Source organism: Anoplophora glabripennis, unplaced genomic scaffold (genome assembly GCF_000390285.2).
Source record: "Anoplophora glabripennis isolate ALB-LARVAE unplaced genomic scaffold, Agla_2.0 scaffold66, whole genome shotgun sequence".
In the NCBI taxonomy this organism is placed as follows: Eukaryota; Metazoa; Arthropoda; class Insecta; order Coleoptera; family Cerambycidae; genus Anoplophora; species Anoplophora glabripennis.
In genome coordinates, this window is record NW_019416742.1 from 877160 (window position 1) to 900552 (window position 23393).

The 23393-nt window shown below is 31.8% G+C and overlaps 1 protein-coding gene across 3 annotated transcripts in view; it reads right to left on the reverse strand.

The window, feature by feature from the left end:
• LOC108917948 (serine/threonine-protein kinase 26) overlaps positions 1-23393 on the reverse strand; it is a 161354-nt gene that overhangs the window by 35155 nt on the left and 102806 nt on the right. For all 3 annotated transcript variants that reach the window (XM_018724772.1, XM_018724770.2, XM_018724771.2), the window contains one exon: positions 9918-10142. In XM_018724772.1, coding sequence (XP_018580288.1) covers positions 9918-10142 — 225 coding nt within the window. The remainder of the gene's footprint in view (positions 1-9917; positions 10143-23393) is intronic.

A 23393-nucleotide genomic window follows, 5' to 3' on the forward strand; every position in this document is an offset into this window, starting at 1 on the left:
TTTCTGCTTCGAATAAAACTAATTTACTTAATAACTTCATAACCCTTTTACCGATCGCGTTAAAATTTGGGACATTTATTTGGACCATTATGGCATATGATTTATTAAAGCTTTAGTCAAATCGATATACTGGGTGTTAGTTTTCTCTGGTTACCTCTCCCTTTTATACTCGGCGGCCGAAATTATAAAGAGTGACTAATACATAATATAAAAACACTATTACCATAATGCGTATAAAATATAAAATGATTTCTATACGGTTCAATATTATTTATCTTTGTGCCGCTCGCCATGCACATCGGTAGAATCTATAATCGTGTATAGACTGAGTTACACTGAACGTCGATCTATATTTTATCTCTGTCTTTTGCACTTGGTAGGGAATAGGGAAATGCTTTTTTAGTGGATGTAAACGGACTTGATTTGCCCGACCTGAGAAACGTCATAGCATAAGCGTAGACGAGGGGTCTAATTCCATGGCTATAATAAATTTATAAATTAAAAAAACAACTGGGACGTTTTAAAATGCTGTAATAATTAAAATTGATCAAAGTGCCGGTTATAGCAAACCGTAAAAAATTAGATGTTATGTTTTATTATGTTTTTTCAATATTTTATATATATTGTTGCCTTTTACGCAGACACGCCAATGTATTTTCGTTCCCGGCACGCTTCATCCCCCTTACTAGTCCAAGAGCTAGCGATGAATCACTATCTATAATTTTGGCCGTCGAGTATAGGTTAATACTACATTCAATAAAATGTCTAATTAAGTGAATATGCTGTAGTAAATTTCATTAAATTCCGGGAGCGCGTTATAAAGATATGTCTAACACCCTGTATATAAACGTGCCTATCTACTAAATTAATCAAATATTTGACCAAAATACAAATAAATTTCTTGTAGTTTAATTCGCACGATGAGCCCATTTTTCAAGCAGCATCTTAAACATCTGTTATTTTACGAAATAAAAGGTCGATCAAGTTGAAGGAGATCCTAAGGTTCGACTGGAAAAACAGACGCTCTATATATATGAACACTGAATTTTGTTAGCAGCAAATCGTCGTTGAAGAAACAATACCGTCTAAGTACAAAATTGTTAACTTTTCAGGAGACCAAAAAAAAACTGTGATTAACCTGATCTAATTTTAAATTCTTGGCATAAAAATAACCAACAAATTATTACTTCAATTGCTAACTCTTCAAAAATACGAAAATACGGTATTATAGACGATGGAGATGCGCGCTATTTATATATTTTGTGGGAAAATTAAATTTTGATAAAAATGTCACTTAGGTGGTATTGTTTCTTCAGCGACGAAAGACTGTTTTTAAGTTGAAAATCTGAGTGTGAGTGTTAGTGAAACGTTAAACTTTACTAACACTGTTAGCTAACAATATTCGTATCAGTGTGCACCCAGGGCGAAGAATACTAAGAAGGTAAACCAAACATAAATGAATTTTTGTTCTTGAACATCTACGGCTAGTAGGACTGGACCCGTGCTTTTAATATGCTTGTTATTCTATTCTGTGCTCCCAACCACCTCGTCAGTAATGCTCACGATGTCGGAGCAATAGGTCACCAGGTGCACCTTTCCACTGCGCAACGCATAATTATAAAATTTCTTGTTCGTGAAGGAGTTCGAGGAAAAAAGATATATTACTGCACATATCGGGGACCAACCATTGTCAAGGACTCGTGTGTTTGCGTGGCATAAAAAGTTCAAGGAAGGACGAGGACAAGTTGAAAATCAGGAACACGATCGCCGTCCTCGGACCAGCATTATAAACGAAAACATTCGCGCAGTTCGAGACATTCCTGAAAACGATCAGCGGGTGAGAGTGTCCGAAATCGCAGAACAGGTATAGTAAGTTATAGGAGCTGTCAAACGATCTTCACAAACGACCTACGTTTGGAGGTCTGTCAGAGGTTTTCAGCAAAGTTTGCGAAAGAAGGTGGTGCATTTTTGAGGATCGTCACCTACCGAGTCGATACAAGCCAGTATGGAGTGGCGGAGTGAAAAAGAGGCAGCCCCAGTGAAAGCCAAGACTCGACTATCAGCCAGCAAAGTTCTTTCAAGCGTTTTTTTCAACCGGCGAGGCATTCTGCTCATTGATTCTTGCATGACCGACGTACAATCAATACAGCTTACTACTGCGAACTGTTGAACGAGGTGAGGTCTGCATATCACCGCCAAAGACAAAATCAATCGATTCGAGGGGCCATCATCCTCCACGACAACGCCAGGCGCCAGGCCTCACACTTAAATTCTAAGTCGCTCGACATAAGTATACTTTTGGTGACGACTTTTTTAATAAGAACCTGCGAGAGAACCGCTTCTATTTCTTGTGATATGGTGTCGGACGATATTTTAATAAAATTGTATTAGCATTTAGCAATTGCATTACATTTTAAAAAATAGCGTAAAAAACGATCACAGTGGACAATGACTGTCTTAAAAAACGGGAATACTTGCCAGACACGTGTTTTCTTTATATATCTCAATAAACTCTGAGACAAACTCTCTTGACAACAAACTTCTCAGGTCGGCCATTGCAAACACGTGACTATTCAATTGTTTTCGAATAAAGTCGGCTGACTTGATCAGATTCGCATACACACACTTGGTATTAAAAAGACTGTACGCAATTGAATTTGTTGGATTTAACTCATGCCCAATTCATGTTCAGATTCAATCCAAAGACTGATTCATGCAAATCGGCCAACTTCGCTTGCACAAGACAACTTGGCCGACTTGCACGAGTGTGTTTAGTAGCCTTAACGGTCCCAAAACTAGACTGCTCTGGACTCAACTTGATTATCCTCCCTACAGCCCAGACCTATCGCCTTGGATTTTTATTTGTTCGGGCCGCTTAAAGCTCTAGGAGGGCAACGATTTGAATATGACGAAGGCGTGGAAGGATGGTACACATTGTCATGAACAATTTCTCAGTATTTTTACTACATCGATTTTCGATCTTATTGTATTTTGGACACAAGTGCCAAAAAAATGTCTTCTTTGTTATGACCTTAAATATCGCGATATTCGATCAATATTTAAAATATTTAAGAAGCGTCAAACCCCGAGTTACAAACTAAAAGAATTATAGAATTTTTAAATTTATAGAATAATACTGACTTTTATAGTACCTAATTAATAAATTAAAGTTATATCATACGCATACGCATTAAAAATAATTTCATGTAAGCGAAGTAGCCTCGCAACAGGATATCATTCAAGAAAAGTTTGGTTCTGGTTAAGAGTATGTCCATAATAAACCACTTGAAGAAAAAAAACACCCGATAAACAGACTGACACAGCAAAGCACCAAGAAAAACAATAAAAAATACTTGATAGAACTAGAAAATGCCAAAATTAATCAAAAGAAGAAAAAATACGGTAATGATGATAGCGATAATATATCAACAAGATCTCATCTGCGTATGAGACTATTCTTTCCGAGCATGAGCATTAGGAATAAAACGGCTAATGTTAAATTTTTACTTTATTTAAATTTAAGAATATTCTTTTATATCGTTTTTTTTACACATTAATGCGTTTATTTTACGAAACACGTGTTGGTTGTTCTTAAATAGTTCCAAATCCTTGTAAAATAAGTTAATTTGAAGTTGTTCATTTTTATAGTATTTATGTAAATAGTAGACAAGGGTCAGATTCGGTCTGTACAATTTCAACTATGACAATTTGTTGCGTGTTGCCTAAATATGTAACGTCACACTAAAAGAGGCTGTTGGCTCCTAAAGCAACCAGCTTCATTCTACGATGCTGCAATAAAAAAACTTCCCTCTCACTGGGAAAAATGTATTTTTAATGCGGGAAACCATGTAGAAAAATAAATTATATTTGCCTTTTATTTTTCAATAAATATTTTTTTTAATAAAGTCCCGTTCATATTTGATTTACCCTCGTATAATAATAAATTATTTACGATTACTCTTTTAAAATACTCTATTTGTTGGATTTGTAACATAACATTCTACATGAATTATGTATTGGTTATACTTCTTAAGAAACTGAATATTTATAAAGGAAAAAATGAAAGCAACGCATTCTCCAACAACTTAATGTAGAAAATGGACTAACGATTTAAAAAGGACACCTTAGGATATGATCTTAAACCTCTTACTTCATTCGTAAACTTACTTTCTCCGACGAATAACAAATTATTATATCATACACATTTCCTTACGTAATATTACAGTCGCTCTACTTGGTCCGCGAAGCAAATTCGAATTGTGAATTGAAGTGTACCGCGGCACTGTATACTTTATTTTTTAAGGAGGCTTCATTAAATTAACTTTTACCTGACCTTTAAATCCTTTCGTATGCAAAAATAACTCATAAAGCATGACTTACGTCATTCTAGGCTCGGTTTTACATACTATGCGACAATGTCTCGTATAATGGGCGGTGACTGATTGACTGATAGAATTTAAATACTTGTTATGTTGTACACAGTAGCACACTGGGTTAACCGCTTACGTGTACGTGCGAAATGAATAAACAGATAAGAATTTACACAAAACTAACGTGCATTATTTATGGAAAATAACAACGCAATAAAGAGAAAATCCAACGACAACCTGATAGTGATATTTACCGCCATAACAATTCATTAAAACAATGTGCAAAGTATACAATTTTGAAAAAGTTGAATGAAGTGTGACCTGTGAGGTATATATTAATTCAACAATTTTAGAATACTATAAAGTAGAAAACAATACACAGAGAGTTATCGATCAAATGATAAAAAAATATATAAAGTGTTCCCGAAATACATGTACTAGCGAGCCACTCTAGATTCTTAAGGAAGTATATCGGGATCCGAGGGAAGTGAGGAGCGCAGGAGGGTCCTATGGTTTTCTTATGGGACTAAAGCCCGCTGCCAATTTGAAAAAATCAAATTCTATTGAAATTATTTGCGATAAACATTATCTATATAGCAAAGAAATCTACTCATATGCACATAGCATACATATTGACTAACTAACAACATAAAAATATTATATTTAAGTAGTTTTAAATTATATTTAATGAACGTATAAAGACTATGTAGATGTGGCAACAGCGCTAATAACTGACTAGCAGTTGTATACACTGCGAACCTACAGACCTCGAACATCGGAGATATTGCGCGTCAAATTCGGGAAAGATGCGTACGGGTTCAAAAATGTATTGGTGTAAACTATGTACAATATAATTATTATATATAGCAAATATATCGTATTATCCTCGCGAAGATGTGTATCCTTTATTTAAAATCCGTAGATCGTGAACTGGTAAAACAACGAGAATTATGTTAATTTAGTTCTAAAGAAATGAAATGACACTCGCGCCCATCTCTCGTCCAAGTCGAAGAAAATGTTGGATGCAATTCTGAAGGTTCTGTGATAGAAATTACATTATTACTCACTGTTCGTGTTTTTCATCTCTATTTTAGTAATGTTACAAAAGTATTGCAACTATAACTAATTTTTTAGATATAAAGTTTGCTGAGAAATATTTATGTTCCTTTGTTATTCCATACAAATGCTTTCATCTCAAGTATTACTAATTATATTAATCAAGTAAAGAAAACTTTATGTAACCCTAAATATTGCTGGGTAATGATTACGATGTTTTTATAAACCATTAAATATATTAAAAGGATTTATCAACTGTATTTTTCATTCCAATAAATATATCACAGCTTCCTAGTCTTTTTAATTAATCTAGTTTTTTATTTTTGATATTTATTGTTGATAATGTACATGGCATTTAGGAAAAATGTATATGTTTGAAATCAATTTCATTTTATCAAGTCTTTCAAATGTATTCCCTCCTTGCTGTCAGCTGATTGCGACGTTGCCACATTAATCCTCAAGTCAGACAGAAATGCAATTATTGGTTTCTGTTTCTAATTAATACAGCTGTACTATGTTCAAAACTTACATTAGTTTTACATCAAAAACAAGATAATACTGTGTACTATCTATGGAAAAATTTTGTTTCACAATTTCTACATTTTTTTTCTCAGTTATGGGCAAAAAAAGAGCCGCACCGTCCATCATCGCCATATAAACCTATGTTAAAATGAAGAACTTTCAACAACGTTATCTCAAATTCTAGATTAAAAAAAAATTCAAAAAAAATATGACGCACAGAGGGAGCATTGGGTAATACGCTACATAAATTTCAAGTACATCTGTGCATTTGAGTAAACCCGATACACGGCGCGGCGGTAGCCGAAGCGGCCAAGGCTTGCCTACAGAGGCGAGCCAGGGCTGTGCAGGCAAAAAGGGCCAAGCATGGCCTAATTGCTGGTAAGCTTCATTATCTTTTTAAACCCGATACACCTCCTTAAGGTCAAACTACGACGATTTATACTAATTTACCTTATGCAAAAATGCACCGTAAGGGCGCTAGGGGGTGCTAAAGTATTTGAAAGACTATCAATAATCAGTTATAAAACGGAAAAGCGTTTTACGATTTTTGATATTTTGTATGTGAAATTATCTGACATATTATCTGATTATCGCAATGTTTTTCTGGTGAAGGCTAAAACTTTTTTAATAAATTTTATCTCTTTCAAAATTCTGATAACTCATACCGTTTAGTCGTAAAAAAAATCAACAAACGTCCGTCACATCCAGGTAAATAAATTTGCGCCTTATGCATTAGAAATAATCAAATGAAATTTGAACTAATTAATTAAAGGTATGAGTTTACCGAACTGGTACACAAACTTGCCGTCTGCGGTACTGAGAGGTACTGTCACGAAGAATTCCAGAATTTCCCTGCCACTGAATATTCTGGAAATTGGGTTTAAGTGCTCATCTCATTTAAATCCTATTATTTCTAAGAAGAATGTATATATTTGAAAAAAGAGTCATATTCAAGTCATTAATAGTTTTATTTAAATAAGCTTATCACGCAGTAAATTAATTTAAAATAAATCTAAAACTATTCTTTTTCGAAAATAAAAAAACAAAGATTTTTTTCTTGGAAATATTCTTTTATTTACTTAAAAATAGCTAATTTTTCGAATAATGCTAAAATAAAAAAATAACAATAAAATGCATTTCCAATCCAATATAAAAAATACTCGTGTATAAAATGTCATAAAATTTTTTTGTAAAAGTACCTCTTACTATCTCCATTACTGGTTGACAGACTAAAATACCAATAGCTAAAGATTTTTTTGGTTTAAAATGGCCCAAAGGACAACCTCCACAAGTTACGACAGACTTTGAATACATCCCGTAAAAGCACAATCTTATTAAGACGGTTGTGAAGTTATCCACATCCACATTTTCTAGTAGGACTAGAATCGATAAAGTCGTCCCTCAAAAATTTTGTAAAAAAAAAAATAATTGCTCCTTTATACTGCGTCTTCGACTGTTTTTATTTTAGCATAGATCGATAGCGAATGAGTAATTATAATGAGTAACGATTATTATAGATTCAGTCGTCATCCCATACGGGGGATGAAATGGGGAGAATTTCATAAAAAACTTTCTTGGTTTGTTATAATGTACCTTCGTGCTTTTATCTTACCATAGATCGACAGCAAATAAGTAATTACATTAACAAAAGGTGTCACATTCATTTGTCAGCCCATACGGGGGGATGAAATGGGCTGAATTTCATAAAAAAAATCAATTGCTTCGTTATAACGTGCCTTCAAGTTTTCATTTCACCATAGATCGACAAGAAATAAAAAATTACATTAATTAACAGTCACATTCATTTGTCAACTCGTACGGGGGGATAAAATGAAGTGAGTTTCATAAAAAAATTAATTGTTTCGTTATAACGAATTTCCTGTCGATCTATGGTGAAATGAAAACTCGAAGGCGCGTTATAACGAAGCAAATAATTTTTTTATGACATTCTCCCCATTTCATTCCCTCGTACGGGCTGACAAATGAATGTGACACTGTTAATTAATGTAATTTTGTATTCTCTGTCGATCTATGGTGAAATGAAAACTCGAAGGCACGTTATAACGAAGCAATTAATTTTTTTATGAAATTTACCCCCTTTCACCCCCGTACGGGCTGACAAATGAATGCGACTGTTAATTAATGTAATTTTTTATTCCCTGTCGATCTATGGTGAAATGAACACTCGAAGGCACGTTATAACGAAGCAATTGATTTTTTTATGACATTCTCCCCATTTCATTCCCCCGTACGGGCTTACAAATGAATGTGACACTGTGATTCAGTGTAATTTTTTATTTCCTGTCGATCTATGGTGAAATGAAAACTCGAAGGCACATTATAACGAAGCAATTTTTTTATGAACTTCACCCCATTTCAACGGGCTGACAAATGAATGTGACACTGTTAATTAATGTAATTTTTTATTACCTGTCGATCTGTGGTGAAATGAAAACTCGAAGGCACGTTATAACGAAGCAATTGATTTTTTTTATGAAATTCACCCCATTTCATCACCGCGTACGGGCTGAAATGAATGTGACCTTTTGTTAATGTAATTACTTATTTCCTGTCGATCTATGGTAAAATAAAAGCACGAAGGTACATTATAACAAAACAAGAAAGTTTTTTTGAAATTCTCCCCATTTCATCCCCCATATGGGATGACGACTGAATCTATAATCGTTACTCATTATAATTACTCATTCGCTATCGATCTATGCTAAAATAAAAACAGTCGAAGACACAGTATAAAGGAGCAACGATATTTTTTTACAAAATTTTTGGGGCGACGACTTTATCGATTCTAGTCCTACTAGAAAATGTGGATGTGGATAACTTCACCCCCGTACTCTTAACTATAGTTTCTTTATCTGTATAATGTTGCAAATATCATCACGGAATTCCAGAACTCTTCCTGCTCATGTAATACATAAAAAAAAATTAGGTTACGGTTATTAATAAAAATGTAGTAAAGCAAATTCTGTACTTACAGAATTATCGGTATTCGAAATTTCAATTGACTCGTGTTTTTGAAAAAAGAAGTAAGTATTTTTAACTTATAGTTGTTTACTAGGTGTTGCGGTTATAATTCAATGCTACTTGGGGCAATATGATGTAACTTTGTCAACAAACAGCTGGTTATAAATAAAATATAAAAACTATTCCCGGAAAACCCTAGGGCGTTACATTCTTATTTAAAACAGAAAAGATTCTCAATTTTATCTCTAAATATTCTTAAGCACAATTACAGTTTTTAGACTTATGAAAGATATTGTAAAAAAAATTACAAAACATTGACAAAATATAATCATATTTTTTTATGCTTTCTAATTTAATCCTGATCAAAAAACCAAAAAGTAACAACTAGTGGTCATCAACTAAATATTTAAAATTTGACATTTGTAAGTGATTATGTTTGATTAAAAAGTAATTTCTGAAATACTTTCATTTTTGAAGAATTCAGTAAAACTTATGAGGAACAAAGGGGCAAAAACGAAAAAGTATTCATACTTAAAATGTATGTTTGTGTATGATATTGTCTGATTTGAAAAATCACTGATAGTAAAATTAATGAACCGGCAAATTAGAGGCATAAACATAAATTTGATAAATAACTTAAGACATACAAATTAAAAAATATATAAAGTAAGCTTTTATGCATAGTTTTTTTGAGATTTTTTAAATAAGCAGGAATGTATTTTAAAAATCCAAATTTCAGCTACAAATGTTTTTGTTGTTTACGTCTATGATTAGACGGCTTGGAAACACCCTGTACATATAAAATGTGGGAAAATTGCACATATATTTGATTTTTTGTTTTATTTTATTTTTAAGCAACGTATTACCAATATTTTATTATTTGCAACATTTGTCTTTCATAAGAAATGTCCTATTTGCCAAAATATTAACGGTAAACACATTCTCAAGTATGCATGATGTAATTAGGTATACGTAAGAAGAACTTACCTTAAGGTACGATCCGTAATATTTCGTGACGTACGGGCTATCGCACTGCGATAACACCATAATTTCCTGTTGAATGTCCTCGATTTCATCTTCCGCCTCTTCCAAATCGATAATCTTAATAGCTACAACCTGTGTTGTTCTGTTATCGATACCCTTAAAGACTTCCCCAAAGGAACCTTTCCCAATACGTTCTTGTTTCGTAAAAATCAGCTCCGGATCGACCTTCTGAAATAACAACATTTCATCAGTCAAAACTTCATTTCACTGTCAAATTTTACATTTAATTTATCAGCTATCACAAGAATGAAAAATTATACGTAAGTCAACTCAGTCTTTGATTTGTAGATAAAAGCACCCTATGATTTGTATTTTTTTAATTATTATACGTAAGGGTAATAAAGCCACCTTAATACAAAAAAAAACTTAAGTTGAGTAATATTAAGTTAGTATATACATAACATAAAATATAAACGCAAACAAATGACATAGAAATGAAAATAGTTTAAAAAATAATAGAATATTTTTACACAATGTAACGTACCAGAAATTAATGTGTTTTTCCTTCAAATTAAAGCTCACATTTTCGTATAAACACCTTTGAACCAACGAAAAATTGAAATTGAATTAAATTAACTTAAAAAAGATAAAATAATATGTCTCAGTTCAAATTAGTTATGAAGACATTTGTTCAAAATTCAAATTTTATTTTGAATGAAAATAGTCTCTTGACTGTGCTCAGTGAAAAATGGAGATAAAAAAAATCATTTTGAAGCTTTAAGTCTCTACCTAGTTTCAAGAGGTTTGGACAAAAAAAATTTTTGAGCTACGGTTATCAAGCAATCAAAAGAAATACTTCGACACTTTTTTAGGACTGTCCATGGACTGGAAAGATATTTCAAACTCAATCAATACAGAGGTCAGTTAGCTTATTTATTCAGCTTCAATTTGATTTTTGGAAGGTCTCCTACTGGTTACCGAGATATCGATGATTTTGTCTTTAATCATCGATATATCTGCAAGAAATTATTGTACAGTAAATCCAGAGGCAGTTTGGAAATCTTGAATAAATTCTCTCCAAGAAACTGTCATGGTTGTTGAAGAAAAAAATTTTTCATCCTTGACATCAATTTGAAAAACGTGTAAAAATATAACATAGTTTTTTAAGAAAATATAACGACAATTTACAAATATTATGAAAAGATTAATGTTGAGAGAAGTTTTTATAGCCACAATACACAGTTCACAGTTGATGCATCAAACCATTTTTCTATTCCAAGATTTCCAAAAAAAAACGTTTATTTCTCCTAAATATTATGTAATCATTATCAAAATAAAAAAGACGAATTTTGCTCGACTTTTCCCACAATTTTGCGTTAAATATACTTACTTAAGAAGAATTTTTTTCTATTTCTTTTGATTGCCCGACAATTATAACTCAAAAAAAAATTGTCTAAAGTATCTAGAAATTAGAGACTTGAAGTTTCAAAACGATTTTTTATCTCATTGGGACCATTTTTCTCTGAGATACAGACTTTCGAAAATCATCAAAACATTCATGAAAATGTTTTGTTCATTTAATTTTTTCTAGTAGTGTATTTCGGAACAAAATGATAACATATTTCAGAATATTGCACTAATACATTTAGATTAAATTTTACCTATCGACAAAAATTTTTCTTCAAAAAACAGACACATTCACATTTTAATTGCGCGATTTTCTGGAAAGTAGTATCACAGGCAATATAGATTATCGCTAAGTTATATTGTCTGTGATGGTACCATATAGCAGAATATTGCTAAAGTTGTTTTCAAATTAAAATTGGAGTATGGACGAAAATTTCTAATATTTGAATTTTGGTCATTTTTATAAGACATTAAGTTGTGTGAGGATATAGTCGGTTAAGTTAGGTTGGGTCAAGTTTAGGATTTAGATAAAATAAAGTGGATTAGATAAGTTTAGGTTCGCTTTTCTCCTGATAAGGGATACATACACACACCAATAAACTTAGACAGCGGTACATATTTTTTGTAGATCTTTGATAGTAATAGCGAGAAACTGAACTAATAAAAAGCAATTAATTCACTTACCAAAACAATAATTTTTAAATATTTCTATTGTATATTGTACAAGAAATAAAGATTTGTCGCGCTATAACAAACAGATAAAAATGCAGATTACAGCTAAGACATTCATATTTTCTATATAGGATTATTCAGGTTTTAATCGAGAAACTCACCAGGTGCTAGAACAAATTATTATATGTAAAATATATAAAATATCTGTATTTAGAGTAGACTGATAAAACTTGGTCCACTGATTTACTCAATTAGAAGTAAAAATTCATCAAGTTGACTTACAAACACGCCAACATGTCAATTTCACTACTTTGAAGAAGTATATAACAGGTAAATATAATTTAATTGTTAATACCTAAAGCCAAACTCTAGTGGTTTACCTAGACATTGTTTAAAATCACTTTATCTAAATACATTCTTAAGCATATTTACTTAAGATAAACCTCTATTACTTTTTGTTTACAACGCAAAACTTACGATTATGAATTATTTTGAGTCACAGCCAGAACCTTATCTAATCTGTAACTTGTCTTAGTATAATTTGTAAATCCCGTTCCAATAAATAATCTATAGTATTTCAAAAAAATGTCCGTATTTATTCAATTCGTTTCCACATGTATTAATTTATAACATTAATTTCTCTTGGGAGCAATAGTTTGAGTATCGATTAATGGTCTGTTAAATAGCAGGGATGATTAAACTGTTCTTGTAACTAATGTATTAAGGAACAAAACTACAATGTGAAACTCTGAAGACTTAAATTTTATGTAACGAATATCCAAGACATCATGTACCAAACCCTGGATTTCCAAGGCCGAAATAAGATGATTTAAATCAGTTTACCTATATACTCGTAGAAGTCAACGCCTACTGAGATATAGTCCTCTTAATTTGGCACCGCGAAATAACATTATTTCATATAACTTTCATATAACTTTATAACGATTGTAATTTCTAATGTAAAATTATACAAACATATTTCCTAAAATGTTGTATGTTTACTACAATTATTTCAAAACTATTAAATAAAACCCACCTTTGTGACAAATTTTCAGCCACCAGTATAGTTAGGTATGTTCATATAAATTGTTTTCCTTATTTTTTTGAGAGTCCTCCAAATATTAGAACGGTATTTTTAACACCCTACATTTAAAGCCGAAGATTTTGCTGATTTACTAGTAATCCATATCCGATATCTAAATTTTACAGGAGACAAAATAGTATTAGAAAAATTTTGTATTACAAAATGTCATAGGCGTACGGATGAAAATGGTATGGAACGATCAAGGGGGCGAGTGCCTAAAAAAAATAACACTTTGTATATAATTTTCTTACACATGCAAGTACATAATATACTAGATTGAAATATCAAATAGGAAATATCTAGCTCAAATCGTTTTAAAGTTATATGGAAAAACGTTGTTTTGCGGTACCATGTTGAAAAGGCTACATCTCGGCAGGCGTAGGCTTTTGTATGTACTTGGTCCAAATCGTTAAACTTTAACTTCAGGAATCTATGGTGGCTTGCTGGTATATCCATTTCAGAGGCACCATGAAACGTAACGGCGTTAAAAAGGTTTCTTTACACGTATATAATACATCTAGCTCTATATGAAGGCTATATGAAGACTCTGTAGTAGGTACGGTACAAAACAACTTTACGGTGCGAAGAAGCTGAAGAAAAATCAAGTTTAGCAATTTTCCCTACTATAGCACAACTTTCGGGACAGAGGCGTGCGTAGAGAAGGACATAAAATCAGAATACGGTAAGTCTACATATAGATTAAGACTTTCCAAACACTAATTCATATTTAACCAATACATAGGTAGTCATTTATTTAATGTAAGTTAGTAGACTATCTATAAAAAAAATCAAAACAACCGGCAATACCAGCCATTTACGTGCAACGAACATTTAATATGCATTTTTTCTAGTAACGACACAAAGAGAGAGCACAAAGAAAAAACACAAAAATAGTGTCAACAAAACACGAACGAAATTTTGATTTCCCTTTTACCTAAAGCTTACTGCAGCTAAGTAACTAATTTTGCATTTGAATGCTATATCGCCAAACCATTATTTTGGTGTATCTCATCCAAATTAATGGTTGACAAACCCTATGCTGGAACTTTTATATATGTCGGAATCATAGAATCGACATGTATTTATCTTTATAATTGCTAGGAAAACAATTCTAATGCGCAGTGTTTCACAAACCACGTCATCCGTCGCGGTAATTCGAAACGAATTATTTATTTCTTTTTGTTTGAAAACGATTGATAATTAAAGAATGACGAAATACGTACTAAATATGCTGTGCTAATCTTTTGAAAAAAATTATTACAAAATACAGAACAGAATTGCCCAGAAACGCGTGCGAAAATAAACAAGATTTGGCAAGTGAAAGGTAAGTCCACCCCTGAATAGTTTCCTTATATGGCAAAAATGATATCGGTGCGATATATAATTACACTTGACGCCGATATTATCTTGGCTTATCATATAATTCAGGTATAGTAAGGTGGATGCAATGAAAGGAAACTACATAGTAAAATTATAAATCTATTAATTTTTATTGCGACATTTCGATTTGATTGTTACATTCATTAGGAGAAAATCTTTAACAATACTATATGATGTAATTTTAAATACTATTCTCAGTATTCCTAACAAATCATAATTAAACAGAATTGATAACTATGATTATAATGAATAGCATACCTACACTGTATCCTAATGGAATACATATACAGGGTAGGAAAGTACCGATGGTCTATCTGAAGTTACGCGAGAGCGATAAAGTAAGCCATAGAAATCCATGCGATAGAGAAGGATGGCTATAATGAAGGCACCTCATAGTCACCGCCCGTTTCGCCCTTCCACAAATAAGATCCACTTCCATTTGTGGAAGGGCGAAATGGGCATTGACTACTAGATGCCTTCATTAAAGCCATCCTTGTCTATCACATGGATTTCTATGGCTTACTTTATCGCTCTCACGTAACTTCTGATAGACCATCGGTACTTTCCTACACTGTATACGAATTTGATATACCTGCGTATTTTACGTTTTTCGAAAAAATCAACTAATAATAAACTATTCTATAGGGTGAAACAGCAATATTGCACTAACTTTCAAGACAGATTTGTCTCGTTGAAATAAGTAAATAGGAAAACATTGTTCCCTAAAATTTTTCCTAACAACTCAAATATTACACGTGAAATTTTGATAATTACCTACCTAAAAACCGGATGTAGTACAATGCAACTGCTTCATAATGGCAAAATTTAAAACAAATTTAACCAATGCCGTTACAATTAATTATAAGAGGTCTGAAAGATTCCAACTGTCAAAAGAAGTTATTTGAAGTCGCATTAAAAATTTCAAATATTTTATATTTTTTATAAGTATTGAAAATAGTTTCAAGAATCATAAAAAAAAATTAAATATATTATACACTTAAACTAATATTTATTTGAAAAAGGGTCCAATACTATTTTGATTTGCTTATATTATAAAATTGGTATATCGGTGATAATGAAGGGTGATCAGTTACAATGAGATTCTATATAAATATATTAACAAGTGTATTTTAGATTTAATTTTACAAAGTACAACAAAATGCTTTATTGAAAACGATTATTACATACCCAGTCTCATAATGCAACATTTAAAGTAGGTATTATATAAATATTTTTTATTGGGTCGCACTATACAACTCGTAATCAGAGTAATCCGAGTAAAAATAAATGGGTGGGTGTTATCACAGTCCTACAGAGAATCATAACGAGTTCGTGTTATTATCTAAAATATCTGATATGATATACTAATTTCTGTAGATTAAATTGTCAGAAATTACACATGGCACAAGAATGATACATCCATCAATGTTAGACACTATTAAAATTTTTAATTAAAATATTTTTTACTCATTTTAAATTTTCTCCACAAACTAGGTTTTTTAAATGGTTTTTATTTGAAAATTCTTTTAGGTAGATATAAATTTTCGTTAAGTTGAACAATTAATATCTAAAAATCCCTACTTCAACAATTATATCTTAGAAATGTATGTATCTATTACGTACACCTAAACTTTTACGATTACCTTCTAAAACTTATTTTTGGGATTTTATTTTTTGTACCTCTCAAAAAAAAAATTAATAAATACAGGCTGTGGCGTATATAATCTATAAAAATTAAACTACAACTTTCTCCTAATGATATTTTAATAGAAAAGTTTTATACGAAAAAGTTCTATTTTTGCGTTTTTTTTTTTCGTATATTAAAGTTCAATAATGGATCCAAATATTTTCTCTGGAACGGTCCTGTCCCTGAGCTGTACGATGAGTTGCGTGCTGTAGATCAGCCCATAAACAAATCGTGATTGAAAGATAGAAAGATACTTACTTAAGATACTACTAGAAATTTTTCAGTGCAAAAGTACAAACTAGGAAAAATAGATATTAAAAAAAAGTAAAAAAAAATTTCTTATTATAATAATTGATAATAATTACTATCTTAAATGCATTGTTGTTACTGCAAGAGTTCGCAAACAAAATCACATCCGTAAGCATCTGTAGTTGCCAACTGCGCCCAATTTTGGCGAATATTTTCCCAAATTCCAGGTATTCTCCTAATTGTGTCAGCAGCTTCAAATATAAGGTTTCGCAATTTTTCCACCGTAGCAATTGGAGTATTGTAAACCAATGACTTCAAATGACTCCAAAGATAGAAGTCCATTGGAGTTAGATCGGGTGACCGAGGTGGGCACAGCACAGGACCAAAGCGTCCAATCCATCGCTAAGGAAACATTTCATTCAAAAGTGTCATTACTTCTCGAGTACTATGTGGAGCCCCATCTTGAAGATAAAACATGCGTGCCCGAACTTGTAATGCCACATCGTCCAATAATTCAGGCAACTGGTTCTCCAAAAAGTCAGCATATGTTGGTCCATTTAATCGTCCTTCAAAGAAATAGGGACCCACAAGTACATCGCCTATTATGCCAGCCCAAACATTTACCGAGAACTGATGTTGAAAATGAGTCTCCCTAATCGCGTGAGGATTTTTATCGGCCCATATGTGCATATTATGGAAATTCACTTCATCACGGGTAAATATCGCCTCATCTGTTACACAAATATAAGCAGGAAAATCTACTTGATTAGCACATTTCCGTAAAAACCATCTGGAAAAACGCATTCGTTGATCACAATCCGGGGGTATAATATATTGAACTGGTTTCAGATGATAGGGGTTCAACAGCTGACGCCCTAAGATGCGATGGACGTGCGAGTAGTCGGGGACTTCGTCAAGATTTTCCAACACTGCATCTTCAACATTAAGGTTCACTTGCTGACCACGTCCTTCTCCTCGAGGAATAACACTTCCGTATCTCGCAACCGCTGAACGCACTTGTAGGATTGTATTTGCATATGGAATATGGGGGTGACGTTGTGGCCATCGTTCCCGGTACAACCTAGTCGCCACGAACGCATTTTCTCCGGCTGCACCATACACTAACACCATATCGGCACGTTCGGAAATAGTAAATGCATTGTTTCCTCGGTTCATTGTAAAACTGGTTTGTGCTAAACTAAACTAAAAAAATTAAGCAACGTAAGAAATAAGAATCTCGTTTTTAATGTAATCGGCACGCTATTCTTATTTTTTACTTCTTTATAAAAATTACACTGTCATTATCGTGACGTGATTACAAAATAAAAACTTTTGTCTGGAATGTTTCACTTTTTAACACTGATGGGTCGGTGGACGATGCTTAACATTTAATAATTAAGTGAATAATGAATTCAGTACAAATAAAAAATTATTTGACTGCACAAATTTTTTGACAATGTAAACTAACCTTCTTTTAGTATTACTAGTATTAGATTATACCGACTTAAATTATTAGGTTGCATCGCGGGTGGCATAAAAACATTTCCAAAGTTTTTAATAAATAACACAGAGTCGGCCTCATTTTCGTGGAATAAATGAACTTTAATTTACAAAAAAAAACGCGAAGATAGAACTTTTTCGTATAAGAGTTTTCTATTACAAATATCATCAGGAAGGTGTAGTTTAATTTTTATAGATTATACACGCCACACCTTGTATATTTTAAGGATATCGTTCCCACAAAAGCGTGTTTTATACACAGACAAAAGATTTGAAATATTTAATAGCTAATCTAATACACCTTGAATTTTCAAGGATAAGGACGAACCTAGGTGAGGATCATTTTCCTTATGTTTGGTTTTAAATATGACAAATACATTCTACAAGTTTACACTGAATTTCATATAAACCTACATTTTCAATATTTTAAGAAATATATACAAATAATAAAAAATTCGTAACTTTTTGAAGAAATACTAAATACTAACAATAATTCCCAAGTTGAATATTTTAGTTTCCAATAATGTTCATATCACTATTTAAAATTTCTAGCTTTGAAATTACATTGATTTTCCTGCATATGCATATTGCACAGCTGATACACCCATCTTCATTTGTGTTAATTAAAAAACCTTAAATTATTTTATAAACAAAATATGTGTGTATGATTGACTGCCCAAGTTTCTCCAAAGTCTCGACAATAATATTTTTCCTTATTTATATGTTGTAAACATTTTGAGGAACACTGTACGTATATTGTACGTTCTTGACCTATTGTGTATTCATAAAATATGTTGCTACATAAAACAGGTATATTTATGATCGAATCTTTTAAGCTGGAATGCAGTATGAGATAAAAGTCTCTCAAGGCAGAAAAATTTTATTGCAAATTTAATAAAAATATTTTTTATAAAAGTACTCGACTCTCAGTAACAAAATTTATATTTCTAAACAATAGATATAATATAGAATATGTATATGTACTCAAATCCAAAATAAAATCGGTACATCCGATTTTTTTTTAGAAGTTACAAAAGTGTGTAAGATGTAATAACATTTTAAAAATACTTCATTTATGTCAAAGGACATAGACATAAAATATAATTGTGATTTTTTTTTTTGTTTTCATATAATTATTACCACTTACATACTAATTATATTCTCTGTAATTATTTACTTGTGGTATAGTCAGTTACTTTTTTAATTATCTATTTTCTTAGTGTGATGTTTCTGGTTAGACAAAACCAAAATTTTAGTAAATAACGCTCTGCGCCATATGATTTTATAAATCATATGGCGCAGTGTTATTTACTAAAATTTTCTTTTCAGTGTGGCAAAAATATCCAATCAAATAAAAAAGAGTACTTACTGATTAATACTAAAGTCGAATAAAACTTTTTAATTCACACCTTTTCTAGAAGCATTTCAGAAAGCGTAATTGTGTCAGATCAATTAATTATATTTCGGAAAACACAATACATCGATTGTACATATTTCAGACTAATTAATTTTATTTCAAAGTATAATTTAAATACTACATTAGTTAAACGTATTTAAAAGTTCCGTTGATTAATTACATTTCAGAAAAGACAGTTTTAATTTTAACAAAATGTAAAAGTTTTCGGTTAATTCCTTTAAATTTCAGAATATGTCATGGGTATAACAATAATTTCAGAAAATTATTTTTAATTGACATAAAAATTATTTTTAATTCATATGTACTTCAGATTATGTTAAAAGTATTTAAAAAAAATAGATTTCAGAGATTATACGAACAAGCATTATTATGAGTTCATATAATACAGGGGTCCCAAAAGTCCCAAAAGATTTGAATTGTGTACTAAACACGTTGCAGTTAGACAAAATGGACCGCTATACGATAGATGAGCAAGTGAAGATTGTGAAAATTCATTACAAGTACCTACAGAGTATGTAACTGAGACTGTGCGCAAATTACGTGGGTTTTTCGGTAGAAGGAACGCCCGAATGAAACAACTGAAAAGATTAGTTGCCAAATGCGAACAAACAGGTTCGGTTGCAGACAAAAAAAAGGCCGAACTCGTACTAACCGTTCAGCCGAAAATATTGCTACGATGAGTGATAGTGTGGCGGAAATTCTCGCAATCTCAGAGCGTCGCGCCATTGGTAAATGCAATTAAACATTTCAAAAAGCACAATGCAGCGGATTTTAACAAATGATCTGCATCCTCATCCATTCAAGATTCATTTAGCTAACCCAGGAATTGAAACCAGATGACATTCAAACTTAACTTCAAACTGTCTGAAACATATTTCGTGCTCTCTGAAATATAAATGATGTTTTCGAAAACACTTTCCTAAATGTAGGTAACTGAAGTTTTATGAAATCAAATTGGCGAATTTTAATTAACATTTTCTTAAATAGGATTGACTAAAATGCAATACAAGGAACGCTTTCTGAAATTAAATTTACTAAGATAAAATTGAAATCAAGCTTAATAATATTAATTACTACATTTTAAATTTGTATAAAAGGCCACATCAAATATTTCAATGTATTTACTGTTTTTACGTGGAAATATGTAGAATAGAATAATACTTAAACAACGTAAACAGTAAAATAGCCTTAATTTGTATTTCTAATTATGATAAAGGTTAAACAACAAACAAATAATTATTGCGACATTTTCTTATAAACCACAATCGTCATGACTGTAAGCTGTAGACGTAAACAAACCAATTTTACTATCCCAAGATGAATCATAAACTTTTCAGAAAGATATTCTTATCAATATTTATTTGCAATGAAATACCTACCTTGAATGCCGAACAACAACAAAATAAATTATAACATACAGAGTGACATAAATTAAACCAAAAGGTTTCTTACTGAATATAAAATTTTAGCGTTATTAGTTGATAATAATTAACAAATTGTGATGACATTTAAGACTTTTTATAAAATAAAAAATATATTTTAAAACAATGGTTACTTCAACTTTATAAGTAATGGTGTTCACAATAAAATAAAAACTATGTATACAATACAAAATTACATTATTCTTTTATTTTAATTTATTCTTTTACCGAAAATTAACGATAGCTGGTATCTGTTTGACGTCAAACAGTTATTTGTTGCAAACTCTATAGTAATAATTGAAAACATCTTATTCGGATATTTAATTCGTTTAGTAAAAAGAGAGGCAAGTCTAACCAAAGAAGGGGGAAGAAAACCAGACAAAAATGGTTAAAAAAACACAAAAACATTGTTTCTTTACATCGTTGGATAGCTAATTTAAAATCCCTTCATATGGTGTCACTAAATACCTTTTACCATAAAAAAAATGAAAAGATAATTGTCGGAGAAATTGGTATTAGACTTGACAGCAAAAAAATTTTGAATAAAAGGAAAACAAGCGGACAGATCCTTAATCCTCTCTCTATACATCAGTATCGACAACGAAATTATACACTCTAATCACAAAAGATTATTGTCACATTTTGTTCGTCTATGGAATTTTAAACTACTGATAACTAATTAATCTAAAGTAATCCATTACTATCTAAACATAGTAATGGATTACTGACCTAATATAATTGTTTAAAGTCCACCTACATTTTGCAAGTTAACTACTACATTATCAATTAATTGCTTTGTTTAATACTACCCTGCCAAATCAAGGTAGCGATTTGTATGCAGAATATGTACATAAAGTCTCAGTAGTTAGAAACACCTGAAATAGAATAAAAAATGACAATAAAATTAATTTTTTATAACAGATATTAAATTAGCAGTCCTTTATTTTCATCATTTGGATCATACAAAGCACTATACGTGTACTTATAACAACCTATTCATCTTTCTTATTTATTCATATACACTGAGCTCGTAAAGTTTGGAATAAATTTGATAAATCGTTATTGAAGGGTTTTGACAGGAAATTCTCGGCCACGTCAACTTTAGTTTATAAAATGTCACTTTTTTCAGCCATCGACTTTTTTTTGTTTTGTTTGTTTTTGAGCTATAACTTCATCGGCAATTTTTTTAAATGACATATTTTTTCCACGGATTTCAATAGAGCACATTTTTTTGAGTACAAATATGTCAAAAACGTATGACCTTCAAGATGGAAGTTTTCGAGATATTCGGTTCCAAAGTTTCAAGAATGTATTACACAAGCGATGACAAAATACTAATCATTATCAAGGAAGCGGTGGAACAATTACAGTTTTGATAGTTGTCAGAATTTTGAAGTTTGTCCTCGCAAGTTTGTGTTTTATTTTAAGTTGATTAATCATTATTCTACCAGAATTCATTTTATTTGAAAATGGTCCGTCGTTTGAGTGAAAGGGAAAGAATCGAAATTTTGATGATGATCGGTCACGGGGAGAGAGCTTGCGCACAAGTAGAAGTTTGCCGTTTATTTAATAACAAATATCCAAACAGAGAACCAATTACACAGTCCACGGTTAGTAAAATAGAGCAAAAGTTTTTAGAAATGGGTCATGCGAGAGATCAACCTAGAACGGGTCGTCCACCAGTACAAGAAGAAGCTTCAAGAAAATCCCCATTTATTTACCCACCCGCCAAGTGGCGGCAAACAACGGAATAGTTCAAAGCTCCGTCTTAAAATATTTGAAATTGTACAAATGGCATCCGTATAGTGGTTTTGGTCCAAGAATTAAACGAAGATGATCCTGGCCGTAGGTTACAGTTTTGTGAAACCATGTTGCAACGCCTGATTCATGACAACAGATTCTTACGCAATATTGTTTTTTTCTGATGAGGCTACCTTTTATCTCGACGGCACAGTAAACCGGCAAAATTGTAGATATTGGTCTCCTGAAAATCCACACTGGAAAATGGAAACTCGTAGTCAGTTTCCACAAAAAGTTAACGTTTGGACTGGCCTTGTTGGTAACCGTATTTTGGGTCCATTTTTCATTGCAGGCGCATTAACAGGTAAAAAATATTTTGAATTTTTAAGAGACAATTTAGTCCCAGCACTTGCGGTGCTTTACCCAAATGACGTAGATCCCGATCTGCCCAATAACACGATATGGTACCAACAAGTCGGTGCACCACCTCATTTTGCAGTGATCGTTCGAGACTATTTAAACCAAATATCGAATGGCCCCCTAGATCTCCGGATCTCACTCCCCTAGACTACTTTTTATGGGGCTATTTAAAGAGCAAAGTCTACTTCAATAGACCAAATAACATTGAAGAATTAAAGGACAGAATTCGCAATGAAATTCAAGCCATTCAACCAGGTATTCTTGATAAGGTTCTGCAGGAGTTTCAGTGGCGGATGGGATATTGTCAAGAAGTGAATGGAGGTCACTCTGAAAATTTCCTAGATTTTCTTGTTTACTTTAATTATTTATCATTTGTACGGAAACCTTTTTTCATTTGTTAAAATTGTTGTTGATTGATTATTACTTAAAAAATTAAAGAAATTACTCCTAAAATCTCTTAAAATGTTCGATAAGCTATTAAAAAAATAACTCACCCGATGCC